At 40.5% G+C, this 27,972-nt stretch overlaps 1 protein-coding gene across 8 annotated transcripts in view; it reads left to right on the plus strand.

Annotated features, from left to right (window-relative positions):
- The window catches only part of RHOT1 (ras homolog family member T1), a 65,455-nt gene that overhangs the window by 23,718 nt on the left and 13,765 nt on the right, over positions 1-27,972 (plus strand). For 3 of the 8 annotated variants that reach the window (XM_080677610.1, XM_080677604.1, XM_080677606.1), the window contains exons 4-20: positions 452-495; positions 1,196-1,249; positions 1,405-1,457; positions 3,497-3,605; positions 3,917-4,018; positions 10,684-10,782; positions 11,545-11,653; positions 12,417-12,537; positions 15,166-15,250; positions 15,608-15,753; positions 16,714-16,814; positions 19,688-19,818; positions 20,868-20,951; positions 22,417-22,536; positions 23,714-23,916; positions 24,950-25,045; positions 26,570-26,692. In XM_080677610.1, the coding sequence (XP_080533736.1) occupies positions 452-495; positions 1,196-1,249; positions 1,405-1,457; positions 3,497-3,605; positions 3,917-4,018; positions 10,684-10,782; positions 11,545-11,653; positions 12,417-12,537; positions 15,166-15,250; positions 15,608-15,753; positions 16,714-16,814; positions 19,688-19,818; positions 20,868-20,951; positions 22,417-22,536; positions 23,714-23,916; positions 24,950-25,045; positions 26,570-26,692 (1,780 nt within the window). The remainder of the gene's footprint in view (positions 1-451; positions 496-1,195; positions 1,250-1,404; positions 1,458-3,496; positions 3,606-3,916; positions 4,019-10,683; positions 10,783-11,544; positions 11,654-12,416; positions 12,538-15,165; positions 15,251-15,607; positions 15,754-16,713; positions 16,815-19,687; positions 19,819-20,867; positions 20,952-22,416; positions 22,537-23,713; positions 23,917-24,949; positions 25,046-26,569; positions 26,693-27,972) is intronic. The other 5 variants (XM_080677603.1, XM_080677605.1, XM_080677608.1 and 2 more) reach the window with 3 other exon arrangements.

Consider the following 27,972-nt stretch of genomic DNA (forward strand, 5'->3'; position numbering starts at 1 on the left):
TTAATATTACTCATATCTGCTATCTAGACCTTAAGCTTGTATTGTCCAGATTCTCATATGGCCTTTTAACCTGTGTGGATAGATGCTTTGTCTGGGCTTCTGACTTTTCAGCACCCAGTCTTCTAGCTTGGATTTCTGATCTCTTTTGCCTGACCCTGTCAACTCTGGGTCAGATGCCGGCCTAGATTTATAACACAGTGCCTTTTGCTCTTCTGTGTCTGAGTTAGCCTCTTGTAAACCTGTCTTTCAGTGACAGCCAGCTTCCTCATCACCCTTCCCTTCCCCTGGCCTGCCCTTGTCTTTGCCCCCTAGTCTGGCACTATACCATGACTTAAGGAATAAGGGACGTTTAAGGGGATGTTAGATGGGTGTTGCATAGATTTTAGCCTGGCCATTAGTTTTTATGGATATGAGTAAAATATGAAACTATTTTTTACATTGTCATTTGTAGAAGCAGAACAGAGTGATGAACAACTTCATCAAGAAATATCACAGGTGAGTGCCCTGGCCTGTGTGGGTCAGTGGTTAGTGGTTAGAACGTCGGCCCGTGTACTGAAGGGTTGCAGGTTTGATTCCGGTCAAGGGCATGTACCTGGGTTGTAGGTTTGATCCCGGCCCTGATCGGGGCACACACAGGAGGCAACCAATCGATGTGTCTATTTCTCCCACTCTCCCTCCCTCCCTTCCACTCTCTCTAAAAATCAATGGAAAGCCGAAACCGGTTTGGCTCAGTGGATAGAGCGTCGACCTGCGGACTGGAGGGTCCCGGGTTCGATTCCGGTCGGGGGCATGTACCTTGGTTGTGGGCACATCTCCAGTGGGAGGTGTGCAGGAGGCAGCTGATCGATGTTTCTAGCTCTCTGTCCCTCTCCCTTCCTCTCTGTAAAAATATCAATAAAATATATTTAAAAAATAAATAAATAAAATAAAATCAATGGAAAAAAATACCCTCAGGTGAGGATTAATTAAAAAAACCCAAAATCACAGATGAGTTAAAAAATAGTAGTAGATTTTTGTGGGAAAACAGTTACGATTCTAAGTCTTATTTTTTTATTCTCTCACTTATTTTGTTGTTATTGCTGAGTTTGAGTATGTATTTTTGCTGTAAGTCCTTAGGAACTTCTTCCTCTTAGAGGCGTGCTAAGTTTTTCTTACTATTACAAAAATACTATTAATTTGTTCATTTTTCTTGTAGGCTAATGTCATCTGCATAGTTTATGCTGTTAACAACAAGCATTCTATTGATAAGGTATGACTATATGACTTTTTTCACCATATTTAGTTAAATTTCAGTGGGGGCACTTTCAAAATTGATCCCCAATTTAGAATTTTAGGGATCTAAGGGTCGGGTATTTTTCAAAGAAGATCCTCATATGGCTTAGCTCTTGTTAATTTTCATTTTAGGTAACAAGTCGATGGATTCCTCTCATAAATGAAAGAACAGACAAAGACAGCAGGTATTTTTTCTCTCTCCAACTTTGTATATTGAAAAATTTCAAACTTACAGAAAAGTTGCAAGAAGTAGTATAATAAACATCTATAAACACTTCACTTAAATCCACCAGTTGTTAACATTTTGCCACATTTGTTTTATCTATAGGTCTATCTACCTGTTTGCATACACACTCCTTTTTTGGAAGAAATGATTTGAGGCAACACAAATATTTGAGAGCAAAGTACAGAATAGAGCTCTGATTCATAATTTCAGACATTAAATATTTTGATAATTAATCTTGCATTTCTCTTTCTCAAACCAATGCTTGAAAAGTCTCAGCTTTAGAATTCCTCTTGAACTGCACTGTATGTGCCACTCACTTAGATGCCCATTTTATGAGGAATGACACTCTCCCTTGTCATTGATTGCTCATTGCGTGGGTATGTAAGAGCATGGGACTTGGAGGAAACGACCTTTGAAAATGAACGACCTTTGAAATCTGGTTTGGCTGCTTATGGGCTTTAAGACTTTGACTTCAGCCCTGGCTGGCATTGGTCAGTGGGTAGAGCGTCAGCCTGTGCACCAGAGGGTCTTGTGTTCAATTCCCAGTCAAGGGCACATACCTGGGTTGCAGATTTGATCCTGGCCTCCTACGGGAGGCAACTAGTTGATGTGTCTCTCTCACATGGGTGTTTCTCTCTCTCCCTTCCACTCTCTCTAAAAATCAGTGGAGAAAATATCCTGGGGTGAGGATTAACAAAACAAAACAAAAAAGACTTTGACTTCATTGAGCCTGTTTCCTAAACTGTAAGCAGAGATGAGGATAATACTTGTGGTTATTTTAAGAATCCAATGAAATAATGTATATGTGAGTGCTTTATAAGTTCTCTGAAAAACTAGGGATCTTCATTTATAATTTCTGCAGAGAGATTTCTTTGAAATTCTTTGGAAGGTATTTTCCCATTGATTTTTAGAGTGGAAAGGAGGGGAAGAGAGAGAAACATCAATGTGAGAGAGACACATTGATTGGTTGCTTCCCTCAAGTGCCCCGACCAGGGCTGGGGACCAAGCTTGCAACCGAGGCACTTGCCCTTGGTTGGAATTGAACCCTAAGGCTGATGCTCTGTCTATGGAAACCAAACCAGCTAGGGCTCTGCTTCTTAAAGAATACTTTCAGTCTTTTCTGTCTCAGGAGATCTACCCATTTTATCTAGCTAAACACCTATGTCTTTTATTTTTATTTTTATTTTTTGCCTTTTCCTCAACCTCCATATCTAATCTAACAGCAGAATCATACCATATCACCCTATAAATATTTCACTATGTATCTCTAAAGATAACAAATGACTGCATTTTAAAAGGTCCATCAGATCATGTCATTACCCCAGTAGCTTCCCATTTTACATTTACAATAAAACCTACTCTCCTCACTACATCTGTAAGTCCTTATGTGTCTGATCTTTACTCCTCTCCCCAACCCCATTTCATACCTCTTTTGCTTGGGATTCTCCAGCCACTCTCATTGTTTTTGTTTTTTGGACTAAACAAGATGTTTTTTTAGTTTGGGGTCTTTGTACATGCTGTCCCTTCTTACCGCCCAGCTCTTCCCTGGCTCTTCATATGGCAGATTCCATTTCATCCTTCACTCCTTGACTCAACTGCCACCTTGTCAGAAAGATTTTCCCTGATTATCACATATAATTAGTTCCCTTTCATTACTCTAGCCCATATCCCCCTATTTATTTTCTTCATAGCACTTAACAGAATTGGAAATTGTCTTGTTTGTTTATTTGCTTATTGTCCATTTCCTAGTTACACTATTAGAATGGGGATGGACTTTGCCTTATGTCCTTAATGCCTACAACAGTACCTGGCTTATCATAGGTACTCCATAAGTATTTGTTGAATATGCTTTCTAGTGGGCTGAGCTGACTACAGTAGAGGGTTCATATTGGGGAGCTTAAGTAAATCTTATTAGTTAGAATGGGTTAATGTACATTAAAATATAAATCTAACGTATGTTGTCTTCCTTAGTATTACAGTGTGCCCTGTTTATTTCAGGTTGCCTTTGATATTGGTTGGGAACAAATCTGATCTAGTGGAATATAGTAGTATGGAGACCATCCTTCCTATTATGAACCAGTACACCGAAATAGAAACCTGTGTGGAGGTATGCCTTGTTTGATTTTGAAATTTACTGTTGGGGAATTCTCACTAAATTGAGGTTGGGAATAGGAGGCTGGGGAGATGTGGGATGGAATAAATTTCCTGCTGTTTGTGAAGTCATGTAAACCAAATAAAACAGAGAACTTGAAGTTGGCCTCTTAGCTCTTTGTAGACAACCATCTTGTGATATCCACTAAATATCCACTAAGAAAAATGCTTTTTCAGTTTCTTCAGGGAATTTTATTACTTTATATTGGTGGTTTTAACTCTCATAATTGCTTCCAGATTGTAAAATTTCAAACTTTTTTTTTTTAGTGCTCAGCAAAAAATCTGAAGAACATATCAGAGCTCTTTTATTATGCCCAGAAAGCTGTTCTTCATCCTACAGGGCCCTTGTACTGCCCAGAGGAGAAAGAGGTAACCTTTTTCTCCACCCCCACCCCCAACTCCCCAGTTTGTGTTAGTAGGGGCTGGAATGTGTAGGTACTAACTCTAATGTGGTAGTGATTTTTAGTAACTCTTAAGTATTGTTGTAAACTTCTGTGATTTAAATGTATTGTTTATTATACTTACATTTTCTAGGTATTTTTCTTCAAAGATATTTACATTAAATACTCAGAAAAATATTCCAGATAAAATACTATTTCAGGAAATGCCGTTAGAACAAACAGGAGAATTGGCAATAATAACAGCAAAAAGTCCAAAGACTTAGCTAATGGTCTAGTTGCTTTGCTACTATAAAGTCCATAAACTTAAAAACATACACAAAGAAAGAACTTGTGTAGTTATTTGACATGGGTACAACATGTAATAAAACTTGAATACTCCCTTTTGTTTCATAGCTAAGAAATTCAGTAATTCCTTAATGAAATATCTAAAATTGAATAATATTTTGCCATGTACTTTTTAAATTAATCATTTTTTATTTAAAATTCACATACCATAAAATTTACCCCTTTAAAGTGTGCAATTCAATGGTTTTATTATATTCACACAGTTGTGTGTTCATTACCACTGTCTAATTCCAGAACATTTCATCACCCCAAAAAGAAACCCTGTACCCATTAGTAGTTACCCAGCCCTGGGCAATCTACTTTCTATCTGTATGGATTTGCTTTTTGTGGACATTTCATATAAATGGACTCATACAGCATGTGGTCTTTCTGTTTGACTTCTTTCACATAGCATAGTAATGTTTACAGGGTACATCCATGTTGTAGCATGTATTAGCATTTCATTTCTTTAATGGCTAAACAATACTGTATTGTATGGATATGTTTCACATTTTGTTTATCCACTTATCTGTTGATGGACTTTTGGGTTGTTTTACATTTTATGGCTATCTATCTATATATATAAAAGCCTAAGCGACTGTTCAACCAGTAGCTATGACTTGCACTGACCACCAGGGGGCAGATGCTCAATGCAGGAGCTGCCCCCTGGTGGTCAGTGCACTCCCACAATGGAAGGGCTGCTCAGCTGACCAGCAGGCATGCGGTTCATGTCTCCCAGTCCCGGCATCAGGACTGACTGGGCGCGAGGAGCGAGGAGCAAGGCTATGATGACAAACAGTGACTGTGCAGTCATGGGCGTGCCAGTATCACCCTAAGACGGGCGCGTGGAGACCGCAGCGAAGCAGCAGCGAGCCTACTGGGCAGCGGCAGCAGGCGCAGTGGGGCCAGGATGAGCGGGAGCAACGCGGTGCCCGGCCCCGGCTCAGGCTCCTCCCTGGCCACCTGCCACTTCTTGCACTACTTGGTGCTGTTCAGGATCGACAGGGACAGCGGGCTGAAGCCCGACAAGCTGGCGGGTAAGGCCAGGCTGCAGCAACACAGAAGTCCACTGATCCCCTCAGGCCAGGCCAAGGGATCCCACCGATACACGAATCTGTGCACCGGGCCTCTAGTTGTGAATATATCTGCTATAACATTAACACACAAGTTTGAACATCTGTTTTCAATTCCTTTGTATAATTAGGAATGAAGTTGCTAGATCACATGGTAATTCTATGTTTAACTTCTTGAGGAACCACTAAATTGTATGAAGGTTCTAGTTTCTTCACCTCTTTGCCAACACTTGTTATTCCTTCCCCTCCACCCACTTTTTTTATATATTATTACTAGAGGCCCGGTGCATGAAATTCATGCACTCAGGGGCGGGGGCGTCCCTCAGCCTGGCCTGTGCCCTCTTGCAGTCCGGGAGCCCTTGGGAGATGTCCAACTGACAGTTTCGGCCCGCTCCCCGCCACCGCCGCTGCACTCGCCAGCCGTGAGCCTGGCTTCTGGCTGAGCAGCGCTCCCCCTATGGGAGCACACTGACCACCAGGGGGCAGCTCCTGCATTGAGCATCTGCCCCCTGGTGGTCAGTGTACATCATAGCAACCGGTTGTTCCACTGTTCAGTTGATTTGCTTATTAGCCTTTTATTATATAGGATAGTCATAGTGGATGTGAGTGGTATCTCACTTGTTTTGATTTGCATTTCCCTGATGGGTAATGATGTTGTTCAGCTTTTCTTGTGGTTATTTTGCCATTTGTATATCTTCTTTGGAGAAATCTGTTTAAGTCTTTTGGCTATTTCTTGAGTTATTTGTCTTTTTACTGTTGAGTATTTAAGAAATTAAAAGTTGTAGATATTTTCAGGAAAAGTTTATAGTATAGATGAGTGGTTGGCTGCTTTGACCAGTGAGCCACATTTGGTCTGCCCCTTGTTTTTTGTATAACCTATGAGCTAAATACATTTTACATTTTCACTAGTATTATCTCTTTTTTTTTTTCTTTTTGGTTTTTAGAGAGAGTGGAAGGGAAGGGGAGAGACAGAGTGAGAGAAACATCAATGTGAGAGAGACACATTGATTGGTTGCCTTCCTGGACGGCGATTGAGCCTGCAACGGAGATATGTGCCCTTTTAGTCCATAGGCCGATGCTCTAACCACTGAGCAACTGGCCAGGGCCAGGGCCAGGGCTGCATTTTTAAATGACTGAAAAAAAAAGTCAAAAGGAGTAATATTTTGTGACATGGGAAAATTATGTGACATTATTCATTTTCATGACTAATGTTTTATTGCAGCACAGCCTTCCTCATTCCTTTATGTTTGTCTGTGGCTACTTTCCTGCCACAAAGGCAGAGTTGAGTAGTTGCAGCAGAGCTTGTATGTGGTACTCACACTTCTCAGTGCCGAGTGCTGCTTGGCGCACTGCTAATTGCACTGGCACAGCTATAACTTGACAGTGTTTCAATACCACGTGTATCACTGTACTGTGTTTTATTTTGTTATCAGTGCTTTACCTATCCTGCCAAAACAAGAAAAGAAAAAAGTCAATTTTTAGTTGGAAAAGCAGTTGTATGTTCTAAGCTCAAACTACAGTTCCAGCATTACTTTTTTTGAGGGGGGGTGGTTACCTCAGTGTAAGCACGAAAGAAATTTCCACATTTTATACTTCATTTGACTCTGCAGTTGAGGAGCTTCCACCCAGTCTTCAATCGGGACTCACTAAGCTGCAGTATAATGACATGCTAGCAGGTGAAAATCAAGAAGAGAATCCTATCTAATAAAGAGGGAATATGCTAATTGACCATCACTCCATCACAAAGATGGCTGCACCCACAGCTGAAGCCAAGTTCCCATAAGGAGCCTTAACGAGCAATCAGCAGGGACCTGAGGCTATGCCCTCCCCCGCCCTGTAGGGCTTGACAGGGGACTTCAGGCCTCATCCCCCACCTGGCAGGGCTTGACAGGGGACCTCAGGCTGCGCCCCCCCGCCCCGGTGTCAGGCTTGGGGACCTCAGGCCAAGCCCCCTGCCCCGGCACCAGGCCAGGGGACCTGCAGCCATGGCCCCTGCCCGGCGGGGCTTGACGGGGGACCTCAAGATGCGCTTCCCGTCCTGGTGCTGGGCTAGGGGACCTCAGGCTGCTCCCCCTGCCCCAGTGCCAGGCTGGGGGACCTCAAGCCATGCCCCCCACCATAGCACCAGGCCTGGGGACCTCAGACCACACCCCCCACCCAGCGGGGCTTGACAGGGGGGGCCTCAGGCCATGCCCCCCACCCCAGCACCAGGCCAGGGGACCTCAGACCGCAACCCCTGCCTGGTGGGGCTTGACGGGGGACCTCAGGCCATGCCCCCCGCCCCAGCACTGGGCCAGGGGACCTGAGGCTGCACCCCTCTGCCTGGCTGGGCTTCACAGGGGACCTCAGGCCACACCTCCCGCCTTGGCACCAGGCCGGGGGACCTCAGGCCATGCCCCCCGCCCCGGCGCCAAGCCAGGGGACCTGAGGCCATGCTCCCTGCCCAGCGGAGCTTGATGGGGGACCTCAAGGTGCGCTTCCCGTCCTGGTGCTGGGCTAGAGGACCTCAGGCTGCTCCCCCCGCCCCAGCGGCAGGCTGGGGGACCTCAGGCCGTGCCCCCCACCCAGCGGGGCTTGACGGGGGACCTCAAGGTGCATCCCCAGTGCTGGGTCAGGGGACCTCAGACCACGGACCCCGCCCAGCGGGGCTTGACGGGGGACCTGAGGCTGCACACACCCCTGCCGGTGGGGTTTGAGGGGGGACCTGAGGCTGTCCCCCCATCCCGGTGCTGGGCTGGGGGACCTGAGGCTGTGCCCCTTCTGCCTGGTGAGGCTTGGCAGGGGACCTCAAGCCATGCCCCCCACCCAGTGGGGCTTGACAGGGGATCTCAGGCCATGTCCCCCACCTGGCGGGGCTTGACGGGGGACCTCAAAGCATGCCTCCTGCCCCAGTCTGGGCTGGGGAACTTCATGCCGTGCCCCCCGTCCTGGCACCGGGCCAAGGGATGTGAGGCTACGTCCCCTGCCTGGCAGGGCTTGACAAGGGTGGGACTGGCCAGGTCTGGATCTAGCCCAATGGGGGCGGGGCCGGCTGGGTCTGGGTCTCACGCGATTTTGAGGTGCATGTGGGTGGGCAGGGACTTGACCCTGGGTCCCATGGTGCGCCCCAGACTCTGACAGGAGGAAGGTTTTCATATACATTTTACTAATTTTCTTTCATCTCTGACACTTATATTATAGAGAAAGGGCAAATAGCAATATTAAATTATTTCCTCTAAATAATTCCCTTTTGTGCACGAATTTTGTGCACCGGGCCACTAGTCTAATATAATTCTACAAGCACTTTCCAAGCAATGCATGTGCCCAATTAAAATTATAGGTGTACGGCCCTAACAGGTTTGGCTCAGTGGATAGAGCGTCGGCCTGTGGACTGAAAGGTCCCAGGTTCGATTCCAGTCAAGGGCATGTACCTTGGTTGCGGGCACATCCCCAGTAGAGGGTGTGCAGGAGGCAGCTGATTGATGTTTCTCTCTCATCAATGTTTCTAACTCTCTATCCCTCTTCCTTCCTCTCTGCAAAAAATCAATAAAATATATTTTTTAAAAATTTTACAGATCAACATTAACAGATAAACATTGCAATCAATTTTTATGATAGGGAACACTAATTTTGAACCCCAGCTTAGCAAAAAGTTAACTCTTTTAGAAGATTTTCATTCTTCTCATTAGTAGACCTGTATAGCAAATTTATACTGTTACTATTATATTCTGAATTTCATCAATAAAAATGTTGTGGAAATTTTATTCTCTCTTGCTATATAAGTACTTCCATGACATTCTTGATTTTTCCTGTTGGTTATTTGCTTTGTAGCCCTTTACAGAAAAAGTGCTGACCTCTGGTATAAATAATTAATCTGAGTTATCATTAATCTGACCCTGATTTACTTTTCCTTAATCCTGGTTTACTGTTCCTTAATTGGAATGCTTCTTTCTAATTTACTCGTAATCCAGAATTTCCCAAATTCACTTGATCGTAGTCACTAGACATACTTGTTAAAAACACAGACTACATATTGTTTCAGCCAGGAAATTTGATCTTATGATCAAGGAAATTTGGAAAGCAGTCTCATACTATAGAGATTTATCTCTGAGCCCTTAGCCTACTTGTACATTAAATCGCCTCTGTTAGTTCTCAGTTCTTTAATTGCTTTTTACTTAGGCCTATTAGTCCTGCTAATCACCCCCACCCCTGCCCCTTCCCCAATTACCTGAATAAAATACCACCATCTGTTATTCATTTCATAGGTGGATCTGCTTGAAGTCAAATCTGCAAATTTGGAGACTATCCCTTGTTTTACACAAGAACAAGCATTGAGTCTAAGCTATACCAGAAGCTTTTATTTAGACAATAACAACCTTTAACACAGATTGGGATCAACAAAAAGATCATATTAAAAATTAAGCCTGCCGAAGCCGGTTTGGCTCAGTGGATAGAGTGTTGGCCTGCGGATTGAAGGGTCCTGGGTTCGATTCCAGTCGGGGGCATGTACCTTGGTTGCGGGCACATCCCCAGTGGGAGGTGTGGAGGAGGCAGCTGATCGATGTTTCTCTCTCATCGATGTTTCTGGCTCTCTATCCCTCTCCCTTCCTCTCTGTAAAATATCAATAAAATATATTTTAAAAAATAAAATAAAATAATAAAAATAAAAATTAAGCCTGCCCCTGGCCAGGTGGCTCAGTTGGTTGGAGCATCGTTGGTACCCCAAAGGGTTATGAGCTGGATTCCTGGTCAGGGCACATACAGAGATTGCAGGTTTGATCCTAGTCGCATACGGGAGGCAACCTCCCATGCCGGCCCTGCTCCCAATCAGCCCCCCACCCTCACCCCAAAGGGGGCGGGGCTGGCCAGCCAACCTCCCTCGGCCCCTTCCCTTGGCCAGGCCAGCTAGACCCCACCCGTGCAAGAATTCGTGCACCAGGTCTCTAGTATATAGATATGACTGGAAGAATGAATATTCTCTAAAGATGTACTTCTCTTGCCTATCCTTGGAGGATTTGTGGTCATTGAGGGGGGGCATTTGATCATTCCAAATATTGGTCCTCATTTACTTAAAAAGGTTTGAGTATAAAAATAAACGGCTTTGCTTTAGTTCATTTTTCACGCTGGTTGTATTTGCTGTTACGTATTTGATGGTGAGAACAATCAGAATTATTCTTAGCCTTCCTTATGAAAATCATATTTAAAAATCCAAGCTATTTTAATTAAAACAATTGTTTCTTTTCTCACTGACTTCTAGATGAAGCCAGCCTGTATAAAAGCCCTTACTCGTATATTTAAAATATCTGATCAAGACAATGATGGCACTCTCAATGATGCTGAACTCAACTTCTTTCAGGTAACCTTCCTCTTTTTCTGGTGCTTGTGTACCTTGCTTTGTGTGTTTGCGGGGAGGGGGTGGCTGAGAAAAGCTATCAGAATTTATTAGTTTAAACAGTGATATGTTGATAAACTTGAGTCTGTTTCATGTAAAAAGGATCTTTCATATCAAGCTATTTAAGTCTTTGCTTAGGGCTGTGGTCAGCAACTGCGGCTCACGAGCCACATGCGGCTCTTTGGCCCCTTGAGTGTGGCTCTTCCACAAAATACCACGGCCTCGGCGAGTCTATTTTGAAGAAGTGGAGTTAGAAGAAGTTTAAGTTTTAAAAATTTGGCTCTCAAAAGAAATTTCAATCGTTGTACTGTTGATATTTGGCTCTGCTGACTAATGAGTTTGCCGACCACTGGCTTAGGGTATAAAACTCTCTTATGCATAGGAATCAAGGATAATCTTTGATAGCGTTATTTCATGTTACACAATGGATGTGTATTAAGGATGACGAACTCTTGAGTTATTTTTCTTTCTTGGTTTTGTATAACATAGCTTCACAAAGAGCCCTGTGTTTTAGAAATGTGATGGGGAGAGTAGGGGAGGTTTCTTTCCTTCTAAGTGACATATTTTACATAAATAATACAAGGCAGAGACCATCCTAATTTATAATTTGTTTCTTTTGGTTGCAACTCATTGATTTAATATTGCTTTTTAGACTAATGTTTTTATATATTGTATATTTAATGCTGATTTTTGTTGTGTGTTTTGTTTGTTTGTTTGTTTTGCTAGAGAATTTGTTTCAACACTCCATTAGCTCCTCAAGCTCTAGAAGATGTCAAGAATGTAGTCAGAAAACATATAAGTGATGGTGTGGCTGATAGTGGATTGACACTGAAAGGTGAGTGAATGGTGTTCTTTCACTTTTTGAACTCAATTAATTTCAAAATTTGGTATAAGGTCTTTATAGCATTATTTATACTTTAAGGAAATGTTAGTTTTACTCATATATCTGAAACCTAACTTGGACATGTAGGAGTTGGAATAGACAGGCAATTTGGTGGGGATAGTTATCTTCACTGTCAGCATAAATTAGAGGAAGGGAAGTTGGTGGGATCTCAGGAATGCTGATGTCCATCTGAAGGAAAAAGATTTCTGGAACAAACAAATTTATCTTAAAGTTCTTCTGATTCATAAGCATCCTTTAAGTAGAAATTATTTTTAGGGAAGACATTTTGCCTATCAGTCAGATTTACCAAGTATACAATGTTCCCTGTAGAATGTGTGATAGAACCACAGTAAAATAAGAAATGAAATTTAAAACCAGAACTTTTCATTATAAAAGGCAAAGATCCATAGCACAATTTCCTTTGTTTTTATCACCTAACTTTGTGAATGTCAGTGTATTCCTTGGGCTATGTTTTGGCCCTTTCTTCTGTGCCATCTCTTGCTGACCTGGGTATATATATGAAATGATTCTGAAGTCAGCTCTGTTTTTATTGAGACACTTGTGGATTTTGTTTCGATTTGACCTTCAGTATGCAAAACTATTAAGCCTAGGTTAATGAATGTAGTGCTAGCCATTATGTGTTGTATGCTTTTCTCCCATGTGAGTCTGTGCCCTTTTTCATATCAGCTGTGCTTACTAATTCATTTTATTTCAGGTTTTCTTTTTTTACACACACTTTTTATCCAGAGAGGGAGACATGAAACTACTTGGACTGTGCTTCGACGATTTGGTTATGATGATGACCTGGATTTGACACCTGAGTATTTATTCCCCTTGTATGTACCTTTGGCTTTCTAATTGATTTTACTTGCCAAAGTAAAATTGATTTTATTTAGCACATAGGTAGGCTTTGGGGTACTCAGGAATAATTTAGATTTATAGAGAAATTTGAAACAGAGATTCTCAACCTCGGCTCTATTGACATTTTGGTCTGGATGATTCTTTGCTGTAGAGTCTGTCCAATGCATTATAAGATTTTTAGCACATCCTTAGATGCCAGTAACACCTCCTCCCCCAACTGTAACAAGTGAAAATGTCTAGCATCTCTAGAAGTCGCCAAATGTTCCCTCAGGAGTGAAATTATCCCCAGTGGAGAGCCACTGATTTATAGAATGGCTCAGACTTTCCTTTTCTTCTCGTGGAGAATACAAGTGTTTTTATTTTTTATTTCTTTAATATATCTTTATTGATTTCAGAGAGGAAGGGAAGGGAAAGGGGGAGATATATATATATCATCAATGGCGAAATTGACCAGCTGCCTGCCTCCTGCATGCCACACACTGGGGATCGAGCCTGCAACCCGGGCATGTGCCCTGACCGGAAATCGAACTGTGACCTCCTGGTTCATAGATGGACGCTCAACCACTGAGCCACGCCGGCCAGTCTACAAGTATTTTTAAAAATATATTCTACTGAGAAAAAAAGATAAAAGATGCTAGACAAACTGTTTTTGAAGTCAATAGATGAGAGGTATATTGGTTAACTTTTTTTTTATTCATTAGTCCTTCTCCTTCCTAAGGTTTTTAGCCTGTTCTTAGCTCAGGATAAAATAAGTATTTTTTCCTAAACAAGCAGTCTATTTGTGGTTATTTTTCTTTAAATAGTGCTGTGTTTACTTCTGTTTGTTTAAAAATGGACCCCAGCCCATCTGGAGTGGCTCAGTCAGTTGAGCATCGTCCCATGCACCAAAAGGTTGCCAGTTCGATTCCTGGTCAGGGCAAATATCTGGGTTGCGGTTTGGTCCCCAGTTGGGGCATATATGGAAAGGCAACCGATCAATGTTTCTCTCTCTCTCTCTCTCTCTCCTTCCCACTCTTCCTCTCTCTAAGCATGTCCTTGGGTGAGACTTAAAAATAATGATAAATAAATAAAAATGGGCCCAGTGTCACCCCAAAACAGAAGACTGCCTTGCTGTAGGATGCCACTCCTGTAACAGCGAAGTGACTTCCCAGGATCTGGCCTTCGAAGCTTTGGCCTTTCTTCTTCACTTTTTCAGCAGCATGTAATCTTCATGTTGTCCTTTTTCATTTTAGCATAGCACCCCATGCTAAAATAAAATATGCAGAACTAGTATATAAGGGTTCAGAAGGACTTTGTCATTTGTTTCTTCCCCTATCATTAAGGAAGCAAAGTTCTTTCTGGTTGGATTCCTGGTCCATTAATCAGTTCTAACTTGAAACCTCTCTTGTCAAAGTTATTAAATTAAATTTTGGCTCCAGTAATTTTCCAGCTTTTTCAATAAATCTATATTGAATGAATGAATGAATTTGTACATGACGTTTTCGTCAAGATTTCTGTACCATTTATGTGGGTAGATAAATTCTACAAGGGGTTGCTTATTGCTTTCTTAAGTATGACAGTGAGAAAACTCCCATCTCTTATGGCTCTGTGGCTCTATTATCTCTTTCAATGTCTTTATTTCTCTGCCTTGAATTTAGAGCCACCACTTGAATTTTTCTAGCTTTCTTATTAAACTCTGCCTCTGTCCTTCACACTGTTGCTAGATTGAATAGGTATATAAATACAGATGTGACCTTGTCACTTCCCTTCAAGACAGAATAAAGCCCAAGCTTCTTAACATGGTACATGAGGTCATTCCTGATCCGCTCATGCTCACTCCCTGCCTTCATTCTAGAAGTAAATACGAAACTATTTATAGTCCACCAATCATATTTTCTACCCATGGTATTTCCACTCTCTCCCTCTCTGTCCCCTCAACCTAATTAATTCCTCTTATCCTTCAAGTCTCAATTCATTTGACAGTGTCTCTCAGCAGCGCTGACACCTTCCCATCCCCAGGCCAGAGACGTTCCAATTCACGCGGGCTTCCCGAGCATCCTTCGCTTGCCCATACTTGTCCCATTCTGTTGCAATAGTGAAGTTATCTGTGGTCCATCTCCCACTTGAATGCGGTTACTTAGAGGGGAAGAAGCCTGTCTTGTTTTTGTATCCCTAGTACCTAGCTCAGTGCATTTGATAAATGTTTATTGAACTAAATTTAGAGTGAATCAAAAAGGTCAAATCAGGCAGAAATAACATCTCTTTACATCATTTTCAGCTCATTACCGTGTTGACACAATTATGACTCACAATTTGTTTATAGAGGAGGAACAAACCTGTTATGGTTTAATCAGTATTATTTATAAAAATTTTTATTTCAACCTACCCTTCAGATATTTAAGAATACTTTACATGTCAACTCGGAATGAGCATTATTTTGACCCTGAGGCTTGCCAGGCCACTCTAGTGACTTTCCCTGGGAAAGTCCACCTGTCTCCGGCAAGGATATTGTGTGAGTGGTGTTACCCACAAAAAGACTTGTTGCAGTTTTATATTCATTTCTTAAGTTAAATTTCAATATTTGATTAATGATTTGTTTTACTCTTAAATTTTTTCATCAACAGGCTAAAAATACCTCCTGATTGCACTACTGAATTAAATCATCATGCGTATTTGTTTCTCCAAAGCACCTTTGACAAACATGATTTGGTAAGCTCTTAGCTATAATTTTCCATGATAAAATATTTTTCAGTAAGTGATTTAACTCTGTTCCCTTAGCTTTGGGGTACTCATGTCACGTAGCCAAAAATTGCTTAAACTCTCTTAAGTTAAACTAGCAAAAATACTCTTATTTTTATTGTTTTCTCAAGATAAAAAAGTCTAGTTTATAGACTCTTGTATAAGTTTTCTTATAAACATGTAAGACATTTTCTTGATAAAATGTAAAATTTCTTTTCATATGTTAGTTTTTTAGAAGCATAGTTTTACTAGATGAGGGGCTTTCGTGTTTGGGAATTATTCTCTTAGATATCTAAACATTATGTATACTTCCTTGTGTATCTTCAGGATAGAGACTGTGCTTTGTCACCTGATGAGCTTAAAGATTTGTTTAAAGTTTTCCCTTACATACCTTGGGGGCCAGATGTGAATAACACAGTTTGTACAAATGAAAGAGGTTGGATAACCTACCAGGGATTCCTTTCCCAGTGGACGTGAGTATAGAGCTCACCTGTTTGCTCTAGAATTATCACTACTTTAAAATTATGTTGCATTAAGTTAATCATTTTGTAAGTTTTTCAGATCTTACTAGGTGTTTCAATCATAATAAGCAGGATTGATAGTGAAGGGATCTGTTTGCTTTTGAATGATGTACATGGAAACAGTAATAAATCTTATATCAAAAGTGAGCTAAATTTTAATCCTTTTTTATTAAGAGAATTGGAAACATCATTGCTATTGCAAAATTCTTTACACCTTAAGAATGTGGGAAGAGCATATTTTACTTGGCACTGAAGACTTAAGGGTTTTCATTGTTTGTCACGCACTCTTAGTGAGGGTTTGTCTACAGTCTGGGTATAGCCTAGTAGACATTGTATTTAGGGTGCTAAGGAAATCTTCTGGTCATATATGAGGACATAATTACTTTAATCTTGGTGAGACTAACTTTTCTTAATACCAGAATCTATTTTTTTTTCAAATCATAAAAAGACTACCTAATTTCAAGTAATTAGGTAAGGATGTCGTGTGAGTAGTATTATCCCACAAAAAGACTTGTACCTTTTAGTTATTTTTGCTCTATTCACAAACCTTTTCAGGTTAATTATCACTAAGTGCTCAACTAGCCAGTATTTGCAGAGTACTATGTAACTTGGGAAGCAAATTGTTTTCAAAAATCCCTGCTCTAGATTTACCAGCAGCTCACTGCTCATCTATGTGGCCTTGCTCTCTGTGGGCAGGTGAGATATGGAATCCCCCCACACCTTGCATTCTCCTCCCTTCCCTGTCTTAAGAATGCATTGTAGAAAGAGCCATGGCTGGGCCCATGGGAAATTAAAGCAGCCTGACAAAACTCATCTGCACCTGGTGGTAAAATTATTTGAGCTATTGGAATTTTTTTTCCTATAAATGTTCATTGAGGAACTTTTCACATTTTAAACACTTCTGTTTCTTAGGCTCACGACCTATTTAGATGTACAGCGGTGCCTGGAGTATTTGGGCTACTTAGGCTATTCAATATTGACTGAACAAGAGTCTCAAGCTTCAGCCATTACAGGTAAGTAAATATAATTAGTAAAAAAAGTTAGAGATATTTTGAAGGTTCCACTTTCATATGTAAAAAGAGTGAACATAAATATATCTTTGCTAGTCTTCCATGTCTACACTCTTATTTCTTTTCCCTGTGATTTGATCATTCCTTTTGAGTTAAGATGCTTGGTTTTATTGTTTATCAAAAGAGAAAGCATAGGTTTTACTTCTAGTTTACCCCTGAGGCTACTCCACTGATGAAAATCAGGGGGAGCCACAGGCATTAAAAATATAGTTTGTCCTGTGTTTTAATTTTCTTCGAACATTAAAACAATGCATATTAATACATGAACCTGATATTGAACTGATTGTACAGCTCTCAGCTTTGTAACCATTTTCCACATTCATAAATTTTTCACAGATCTTATAATTCTTGCCAAGCAATGTCCTCCACTTAAAGAAAACCCATAGGAATGAAAATAACACATTAGGACACTGATATTTCAAGAGTTTCTTATATCCCAACTAGAGGCCTGGTGCATGAAAATTCATGCACTGGAGGAGGGGTCCCTCAGCCCAGCCTGCCCCCTCTCACAGTCTAGGAGCCCTCAGGGGCAGGAGGCGACCTGGCGATCAGGGGAAGGTGATGCCCCATCACACCTCTGCTGCTGCCACTGCCGGCAGCGCAAGCCTCGGCCGGCCCTGGTTTCCTGAGCCCTGGGCGGCTAGGCAGCCACCATCCGAGGCTTGCCTGCACCTCGGGCCGGCCCTGGGCAGCTGGGCAGCTGCCATCCCAGGCTTGCCTATGCCTCGGGCCAGCCTGGGCAGCTGGGCAACTGCCATCCGAGGCTTGCCTGCACCTCAGGCCGGCCCTGGGCCGCTGAGCAGCCACCATCCGAGTCTTGACTGCACCTCGGGCCGGCCCTGGGCAGCTGGGCAGCTGCCATCCCAGGCTTGCCTATGCCTCGGGCCAGCCTGGGCAGCTGGGCAACTGCCATCCGAGGCTTGCCTGCACCTCGGGCCGGCCCTGGGCCGCTGAGCAGCCACCATCCGAGTCTTGACTGCACCTCGGGCCGGCCCTGGGCAGCTGGGCAGCTGCCATCCCAGGCTTGCCTATGCCTCGGGCCAGCCTGGGCAGCTGGGCAACTGCCATCCGAGGCTTGCCTGCACCTCGGGCCGGCCCTGGGCCGCTGAGCAGCCACCATCCGAGTCTTGACTGCACCTCGAGCCGGCCCTGGGCAGCTGGGCAGCTGCCATCCCAGGCTTGCCTATGCCTCGGGCCAGCCTGGGCAGCTGGGCAACTGCCATCTGAGGCTTGCCTGCACCTCAGGCCGGCCCTGGGCCGCTGAGCAGCCACCATCCGAGTCTTGACTGCACCTCGGGCCGGCCCTGGGCAGCTGGGCAGCTGCCATCCCAGGCTTGCCTATGCCTCGGGCCAGCCTGGGCAGCTGGGCAACTGCCATCCGAGGCTTGCCTGCACCTCAGGCCGGCCCTGGGCCGCTGAGCAGCCGCCATCCGAGTCTTGACTGCACCTCGGGCCGGCCCTGGGCAGCTGGGCAGCCGCCATCCCAGGCTTGCCTGCACCTCGGGCCGGCCCTGGGCGGCTGGGGGCCTGAGGGGACTGGGGGACTCTGGAGGCAGGTGCACAGAGCAGCCTGGCCTTGCCACACACCTGCCGCCCCGGCAGGGCTGAGGAGACTGGGCACTGCCATCTTGTGACTGTGGGCACCTTCATCTTTGAGGGTGTGGCAGTCAATTAGCATATCCCCTCCTTATTCGCTATGGGCACCACCATCTTTGCAATGGCATGAGTGTCAATTAGCATATTCCCTTTTTATTATATAGGATTGGGGGGGAGGGGGGAATGCCGTATCTTACAGGAAGCCCCAGCACAAGAAGACAGCCCATCTTAAATTGACGGAGCCCTTTAACATCATCCTTAACCAATTAACAGTAGTTTAGTTCATCGTCAAAGAGTAAGGAACTAATTGCTAACCAGCATGAGGTTTTTTTCATGCAACAAAATACTGTGGACATCTTTCTATATCACTAATCGACTTTTATATATCTTTGATGCTAAATAATGTGTCATATGGATATTCTATAACTTATTTAACCCATAACTAATGTGTGTTTTTTATCATTTTCAGTTTTTTGCCTCTGGTGAGCTTTGTTGCAATTGAATCTTTAGCTATAGCTTAAGGTCTCTTTACCTCAAGAAGAGATGCCCCATTTCTCTGCTGATACAGCATTGCTTCCTGGCCTGCCTCTTGTACAGATTTCCATTGGAAAGGCCAGTTAACCCCAGAGTGCATATCCCTTTACCACTCATAGATCCAAGGGAGTGCAGATTCCAGAGAGCATCTTTTAGCTTGCAACTCGTTATGACAATAACTTATCACAGAAAAAAAGATAGGTGAGATATAATGTTGGCTATATTTATTGTAATTTTAATTCATTTTTAAGATATCATTTTCCTTATGAAATGTATTATTTTATTATTAAACTAGAGGCCCAATGCACGACTTTGTGCACTGGTGGGGTCCAGTCGGCCTGCCCCAGTGGGGGCTGATTGAGGGCGGGGCTGGCCAGGTCAGGGGGCTGCAGTTGTTCCGGTCATTCGGTCGTTCTGCCATTTGGTCGCTGGGCTTTCATTATATAGGATAAATTTCATTTGGTTACTAGAAGTTCACTTTGCAGCCAACTTTTCAGAAATGCATCTTTTCTACTAAGTGAAGCCCTTCTGTATCATATTTAGTACTTTATTTCACACAGAGCTTGACTGTTGTACAGTATGTTTATTTATTGATAAGGGAAAAGTAGCAATACCCTATTTTGCAGAAGGTAAATGAACTTCAGTGAGTCTAAGTGGTACATAATTAGTTTTTTTTTTCTTTTTAGTAACAAGAGATAAAAAGATAGACCTTCAGAAAAAACAGACTCAAAGAAATGTGTTCAGATGTAATGTCATTGGGATGAAAAACTGTGGGAAAAGTGGAGTTCTTCAGGCCCTTCTTGGAAGAAACTTAATGGTGAGAAAAATACAATTTTATCCTACAAATTTTTATAGTCATGAGTTTACATAATTTTTATAGGTATTAACCTTTTTAGATAATTATATAACTCAGTGACCTATGTACAGTATATTAGTATAATCTAAAGTGTAACAATAGCCCTAACTGGTTTGGCTCAGTGGATAGAGTGTCAGCCTGCAGACTGAAGGGTCCCAGGTTCAATTCCAGCCAAGGGCATGTGTCTTGGTTGCGGGCACATCCCCAGTGGGGGGTGTGCAGGAGGCGGCTGATCGATGTTTCCCTCTCATTGATGTTTCTAACTCTCTATCCCTCTCCCTTCCTCTGTAAAAAATCAATAAAATTTTTTCTTTAAAAAATAAATTGTAACAATAATTCTGTTGAACTGGCTTTATTTTTGCTTGTTCATTTATTTATTTTCAATATACTTTTTTCTTTTTTATTGAATTTATTGGGGTGACATTGGTTAATACAATTATATAGGTTTCAGGTGTACAATTGTATTTAATACGTTATCTGTATATTGTATTATTGTTCACCAACCTATCTTTGGTTTTTTATGTTGGCTATCATTTTTCTTTTTCTTTTTAACCAGTGTTTAGATGAGAATTAAATGAATGTACTTGTGAAAGTCCTAACAGTGCTTGGCATGAAGTAAATATACAATAAAGACTTAGAATGGAATGCTGAAATCCCATTCTGACTGCTGCTTTGAGTAAGGAGATTGACATATTTCCAGATGAGTCTCATATCAGATAAAATTATAGTATAATGAGAAGTGCCAGCAGGCGGCCCTGGAATACAGTTTCAATAATGTAGTTTACTTCCTTTTCAGGCACTGCCTTCACTTAGTGCTGAGCAAATGCATCTTTTGTTTTAGACCTTAAGAACTAAGAAACATAAAGTCAATACCTCCTTTGTACTGAAAAATAATACATAGTGCAGGGAAGAATGCCCTTTTATTTGACAGACCCACAGGTATGTGTATTGATGACAACTAGTTGCTGTAATATCTTACTATAAATATTAAAATTTTTGGTTGTTTTCAGAGGCAGAAGAAAATTCGTGATGATCATAAATCCTACTATGCGATTAACACTGTTTATGTATATGGACAAGAGAAATACTTATTGGTAAGAAGTTTTCTGGTATATAAAGATTATTAATTATTACATATATTTTTAAAAGACTTTGGAAACTAATTGGGTTTAATTTAATGGCTGTATGTGGAACTTTCATGTGATTTTTTTTCCCCACCTGGCTTACTCATTGGAATTAATTTTAATTCCCTTGATATGTATGGTGATTACAAGGGTATAGCTATAAGTAAAAATTCATCTATTTGTGTGTTTAATTGTATGTTATATTACAGTAAGAAAGTAAAAATATTAACTCTTCTTTACTTTTTCTTGCCCTTTTATTTTAAAATACCATCCTCTACTGTTAATTAGAAATTAATATGAAAACCTTAGTGCAGGTGCTTGATAGTATATCTATAATCAGAATTGAGTTTTATCTGTTCAGCAGGGAAGGAGTATATTTAACAAATGTGTGAGCCTAAGAAAAATGAATGAAAGAAGGATATAAGTGAAAAGATACTATGAAATGCAGTAGAAAGAGATTATATGTTCTCTTTTGACCCAGTCAGATTTCATTTTGAACGCTGGTTGACCATTGATTAGCTGTGTTACCTCAGGCAAGTGGCTTACTCTCTCTGAGCCTGAATTTCTTAAGTTAGCTAATATTAGAAACTGCTAACAGATTCTGCCAGACGAATGATCACTTGAATTTTACTCTATGATAAAAGTTTTTTGCCAGTTTCTCATTAAACCTTATTTATCTCCTATTCTTTACCTACTGTGTACTCAGCAAATATTGCTGACTGTTAATTTTCCTGTTTTTATTCTTACAGTATTATTTGTAAATTAGCATCTTTCACATCTGAATGTTCATGTTATCATAGTGTTTTATTTAGAGTATATTGAGTCACTTGTGACTCTACACTTCCCCTTTCAACTCCTCAACAAAGAGGCACTATCTTCTATAACTCAGTCCTGAATTTTACTTTGTTGGATTATTATCATATCATAGATATTGCTTTAGAAGTTTTATAGTTAACATTAAAAAAGTGCAGGCAATAAAGTAGAACAAGTGGAGCATAGTGTGAAAAGTTCTTTGCTTTGTGTTTTTGATTGGTGGGGAGAAAAGGTAGTATGGTAGAATGAAAATAGACTTTGAATCATATCTATGTTGAAATTTTGGTGTAATGATTTGTTAGAAGTGTTATTTTAAGCAGTTGACTTAATCTCATAGCCTGTCGTCTTATCTATAGAATGTAGAGAATGCAGGTAAAGGGTCTGCCCAGTACTTTAGTCACTCAGTAAATGTTAGCTTTTGTAAATCCTAATCACCATTTTTAATTCACAAAATCAGAAGATACTTATTCGCACTTCCCACTTCTAAAAATGGTCTGAAAATTTATGCTTAACTAGTATCTTTTATTTAGGAAGTTAAGTTAAACAAATAGTAAAACATCATGACTTTAATTATTCATTGATATTATGATATTTATGTTTCTCATTTTTTTCTTTTTACAAGTTGCATGATATCTCAGAATCGGAATTTCTAACTGAGGCTGAGATCATTTGTGATGTTGTATGCCTTGTATATGATGTCAGTAATCCCAAATCCTTTGAATACTGTGCCAGGATTTTTAAGGTTTGTTACTCTTTTGATGTATAACTAAGTTTAACTTTATATGGAGTTTAATGGAATTGTAATGTGGTGTTTTCTAACCAAGAAAATCATTTGTGGAGCTTTTAAAAAGTATATACATCTGTGTCCTATCCTTAAAGGTTCTGGTTTTGTTCTGAGGTAGTAAGGTCCCAGACATCCGTATTTTTAAAAACATTTTTTCCATGCATGACTCTGATGTGCATTCCTGGTTAAGACCCCCTTTATCAATCGAAGGTCTTCTTGGCTGTTAGGGAGGCACATGGATTGTATATTGCCATGTCCATCATGAATAATAACAGAGCAAGGGGGAAAACCAGAGGCTTGAGAAGTTATTAGTCAGAGATTTTAACAAGATTTAATTCTTTTGTACATAAAACTATAGGTACAAAGGAATTCTAGCATTATTTTTAATAGCAAAAAACTAGAAATAATTTAGATGTCTAAGAATAGGAGAGGATACTTTACCAAATTAAGATAAAATAATCCAGTGGTCTATTAAACAGAAACAATGGTTTTGAATTCTGAAAACATGGGAGATTCGGTATTATATATTTTTAAATGTTTATATCCAGCATGACGGCCACTATATAAACATGTAGTATATAAATGCATGTGCTTAAGGACTGAAGGTAGCCCTAGCCAGTTTGGCTCAGTGGATACAGCGTCGACCTTCGGACTGAAGGGTCCTGGGTTTGATTCCGGCCAAGGGCACATGCCCAGGTTGCGGGCTCGATCCCCAGTGTGGGGCATGCAGGAGGCAACCAATCCATGATTCTCTCTCATCATTGATGTTTCTATCTTTCCCTCTCCCTTCCTCTTTGAAGTCAATAAAAATATATGGTTTTTTTTAAAAAAAGGACTGAAGGTAATACGAAAAAAGAAAATAGTGTGTTTTAGGATAGAGGACTTTATGTGGATTTCTTTTATTTCAAAATACGTCTTTTTCATTTAAAAAAATTCAAATTCGATGAATCTGAAGAAGCATTATAGGTTTATATTGTTACCAGCATTAGAAAAGTGGCCCTGGTCGTATTACAAGACTGACCTGGACCACTATTGTTGCTTTGCCTATCCAGAGAAAAATTTTAGTATACATTTAATTAAACAGAGTAATTTTTTAACTTGTCATCAGATTTTTGTTTCATTTTTTATTCCATAGCAACACTTTATGGACAGCAGAATACCTTGCTTAATCATAGCTGCAAAGTCAGACCTGCATGAAGTTAAACAAGAGTATAGTATTTCACCTGCTGATTTCTGCAGGAAACACAAAATGCCTCCACCACAAGCCTTCACTTGCAATACCACTGAGGCACCCAGTAAAGATATCTTTGTTAAATTGACAACAATGGCCATGTACCCGTAAGTACTTACTCTGCCATCATTTTCATGTTGCATGGTTCATAACGACATTGCATGCCATTATTAGCCATGAGGGTGGAACCTTTGTCCATAGAAGTTGTTCAGCAACAGAAAGAGATTATAATGAGAAGGTTCAAATTTGAGAAAATGCAAGTTTGGTTTGGGTGCCATAATAAATTTATATAAACAGTGCTGACAGTATTTGAATATATTTGAGCATGCTGTAACTATCTTAATTAGGGTAGTATAATAAAACTAAGCTCCCCACCCAGCATTAAAAAACAACAGTCTTACTGCAATAACGTGGGGTTGGCACATGTTGCTTTATGCTTGTAAGGTATTTCCATATGAACAGAAAGTTCATTTTTATATTTTTCTGTTGATTAATTGACCTTGAGTGTGTGAGGGATACTAAAATCTTTTATGAAATTAAATTATGGGTATGTTTGAGTTCAGGATATGATGTCTTTTTTAAGTGCTGTAAAAAGTAGTTGGAATTCCTGCTATATAAATGTTTTACATTATGTTATACCACATTTATGTACATTTATTGTATATCTATACATGCATATGCACAAGCACATAACTGTGGTCATCTTCATAGTTTACTAACTGCCTTAAAATTGCATGGTTCTTAATGGCATTCTCCTCGAGCACTATGTATAAATTCTGTTTTGTAACAAGATAGTTTTCAGGCAGTGCGTTTCTCGGGACTTTATAGTTTATTCTAATTATAATTATTATAATTATTCTAATCTAAATTATTCTTATGAAAACTACAGTATGAAAGAGTAATCAAACATTGCTATAAGCTGATTTTTTTTTTCAGAAAGTTGTTCATTTGTTACAGATTTTTCAAGTCAGAGTTAACTTTACTGCTATTCCATTAACTAATTAATACTTTCTAAAAAATGCAGTAAACCCTTGCAGTTCTATTTATGTTGGAAGACAAGTCATTTCTATTACTATAAGATAAGCACAGCCTTATTTATGTTTTACCTTTGCTTTAAAACTCTCATATATGTATCTACAGAGAGGATCATTACAGAGACAGACTCTCCCGAGACATGGGCAACACTGATAGAATAGAGAATTTGAGAAAAGTCTGGGTCTTTCTAAAAACTGCTTTGTAAGTTACTTTTTCTTTATGGCTTCTGTGGGATTTTGTTGACATTTTCTTATAGATGAGCAAGTCTCCTTTCTTGCCATAATTAAGATTTAGTAATTATCCAGAAACGCACTGCTTGGTCAGGCTTACTGCCTAACTGTGTATTATGGTGTCCTTTGTTTACTGTGTAAATGCACTATTTTAATCTTGTAAATAACTGCACCTTTTAGATCTGTACCTTTTAATATTTTACTGCACTTTGTGTGTGTGTGTGTGTGTATGATAAATGTACATACTTGGACACTTGTTTATATGGTTAATCCCAAACTCCTTCTCATGAAGCATCTCCCTGTTGCTAAGCATACTTTGCACCCTTCCTTTTTGGTGGGTGGAGCCGGTGTATGTTGAACAGTCTGACTCAGTTTATAAAATAAAAGATGGATTCCAGTATGACAGCTGGCAGTGACTTAGTAGCAGTGATATGTTCATCATCACAAGTCAAGTTTTGAATTAATTCTTGTTTTTCTTCATGTTGGGAATTAGGCATTATTGGGATGCTGCTAAATCTTCACAACCATGCCACTGTGCCTTGTGGTCTCATCCGATCTCACAAGCTAAGCCAACTCAGATTGGGCCAGTCCTTTGACTGAGAAGCCTTTCAAAAATGTTCAGGTGTTACAGGAAGTGATGGCATTGATTCATCAGGTGGTGCTCTTCTGTGGGGTTCTGCACCAGTGCCTCTTCAGGGTAGTGTGATTCAGGCTTTGTGTGTCTGATGGCTCTGACCACTGAGCAGTCATTGGAGACCCCCTACTTTGGTTGTTAGGGCGGAGGTGAAATGGGTTGCCCCATGTGCCTGTACCAACTAGTATAACTCCACTCAACCAGAAAGGAATCAGAAAGCCTCCCTAAATTTCATATCTAATACCAGTTGGATCATTGTTGATTTTCATATCCTTACCCAGAATTTCATAGTAGCAGATGAAATTAACCTTATATTTTGTTCAAGATGAAGCTCTTTGATTTCCTTTGGGAATCAAGGTGCTTAATATTTCAAAGATGATGTTCATATCTCCTCAGGGTTTGAAATTACTCGTCTTTTGATTTTTGTGTGTATTTGTCACTCTTCTTCTTCCTGGTTTTCAGGCATGTGTGTATGCTGAGGGAAGAGGAGGAGGAGGAGGGAATGGTTATTTAAATGTTAGTAAATTTTGTCCGTTTGGTGGGTGCTATGGCTTACTCAGTTTTTCTTTTTAATTTAGATGAGGGTGCCAGCTATTGCTGTGCATATTTATTCCACTAAAACTCCTGTAATAATAATTCCATCTCCCTTGTCCTTAGATTTTCTATAGGGAGGGAGGAGGGAGCTATAGCTGTTTACTATATTTTTTATATACGTGGAATTCTGCACAACTTTAGCATGCCCCACACTATCCTTTTCCTTAGTGTTGCTTATGCCTAAATTTTTTTTAAGTTGGCACACCCTGACTTGTGCCATATTTGTAAGTAAGAACTCAACTCCTGTCCTTCTGTGTGTTTTCGCAGCCATGCCCGGTTACGCTGTATGTGCACCTGCAACAGGTGTACGTTTTGCATCTGTCAGAACTTCCTCAACTCAGACTTGCTGCAATCTATAAAGAACAAAATCTTCACTGCAGTTCTTAACAGGTTCTTAACTTTATTTACTGGGTACCAGGCATTCTGTTAAAATACAAAAGGAAATAGTGGATAACTATTTATTACACTGATACTTACTTACAAAGACAATGAGCTGACTGATGCCCAGCTAACTTCCATTATAATTCTCACCGTGGTGACAATATTTAGATTTGGAATCATTCTTAGTAATGTCTCTAAATTCATAGATATATTTAGGGGACTATAAAATTTTAGTGTTTTTTTTTTTTATTAAGGAAGCTAAAGTATCTTTCATATTAGAGGATAATATGTACAAGGAGATTAAAAGCTTTTGGCTGAGAGTTGTAGAAATAGATTAGGACATTCGTAGTAAGGAAAAGACACATTGATCCCAAGTGTTATAATGTATTTAGCATACATTCAAATAATACAATTTATTAAACCCATACCAATGTGAACAATACCTTGGGTTTGAACAAATTATCTAGTTTAAATGCCTGGAATGTTTATTTGAAAGAGCATCATTTTTGGAAATGAGGATAGTAACCAACTTTAAGGATTCAAAGGAATATGGAAAAGAAAAAGATCTATAGTACTAGTTTTTGAGGTCTTTATAATTGAGTCCAAAACATGACATATGCCTAGAAAGTAATATACTTTGAAAAACGAAAGAAAAGTAGGATATATACATTCCCTCAAAGCAATAAACTTGGAAGGTTATATTCTTATTCTGGTCATGCTACCTTTGTTCAGATTTATTTTACATTTTGTGAGCATTTAAGAGCCTATGTAATATTAATTTGTATCTAATGTTAAATTTTTATGTGTCTGAGGATGAATTAGGATTTTGAACTCATTCAGATGTCATTGGGAACTGGCCTTGATTAAGACAGATGATCAAGCTCAGTAGACTTTGATGAGAAATGGGTCAGTTATTTTGTTTACCATTGGACTCTTGCTGAGGGCTCGGCTCTGACTGTACCAGATGAGCAGGATAGTTTGTGTCTACCAGCAATATAGTAGGTGTGGCTGTGAAACAGGGAGACTGTAGCCTATGTGAGCCAGAAACGGACTTTGAAATCTTTCAAAATGAGCTTTGGGGAGGCTTTGAGCACTAGCAGCTCTGGAATAAGAATGCAGCCATCTCAGGTGCCTGCTTTGAAGGGATCCACACCCATTTGGTTGTCAAGTTCTGCCTCTGTCCCGTGAATGGCACCTCCTAAAGTAGCGGTGCAGATCCTCTCATGGCGCCTGTCTGAGAAACTGCAGGCTAGTTCAAACCACAACGTTCAGGAGCTCTGATTTGGACA

This window comes from Plecotus auritus (assembly GCF_963455305.1).
Source record: "Plecotus auritus genome assembly, chromosome: 7".
In the NCBI taxonomy this organism is placed as follows: domain Eukaryota; kingdom Metazoa; phylum Chordata; class Mammalia; order Chiroptera; family Vespertilionidae; genus Plecotus; species Plecotus auritus.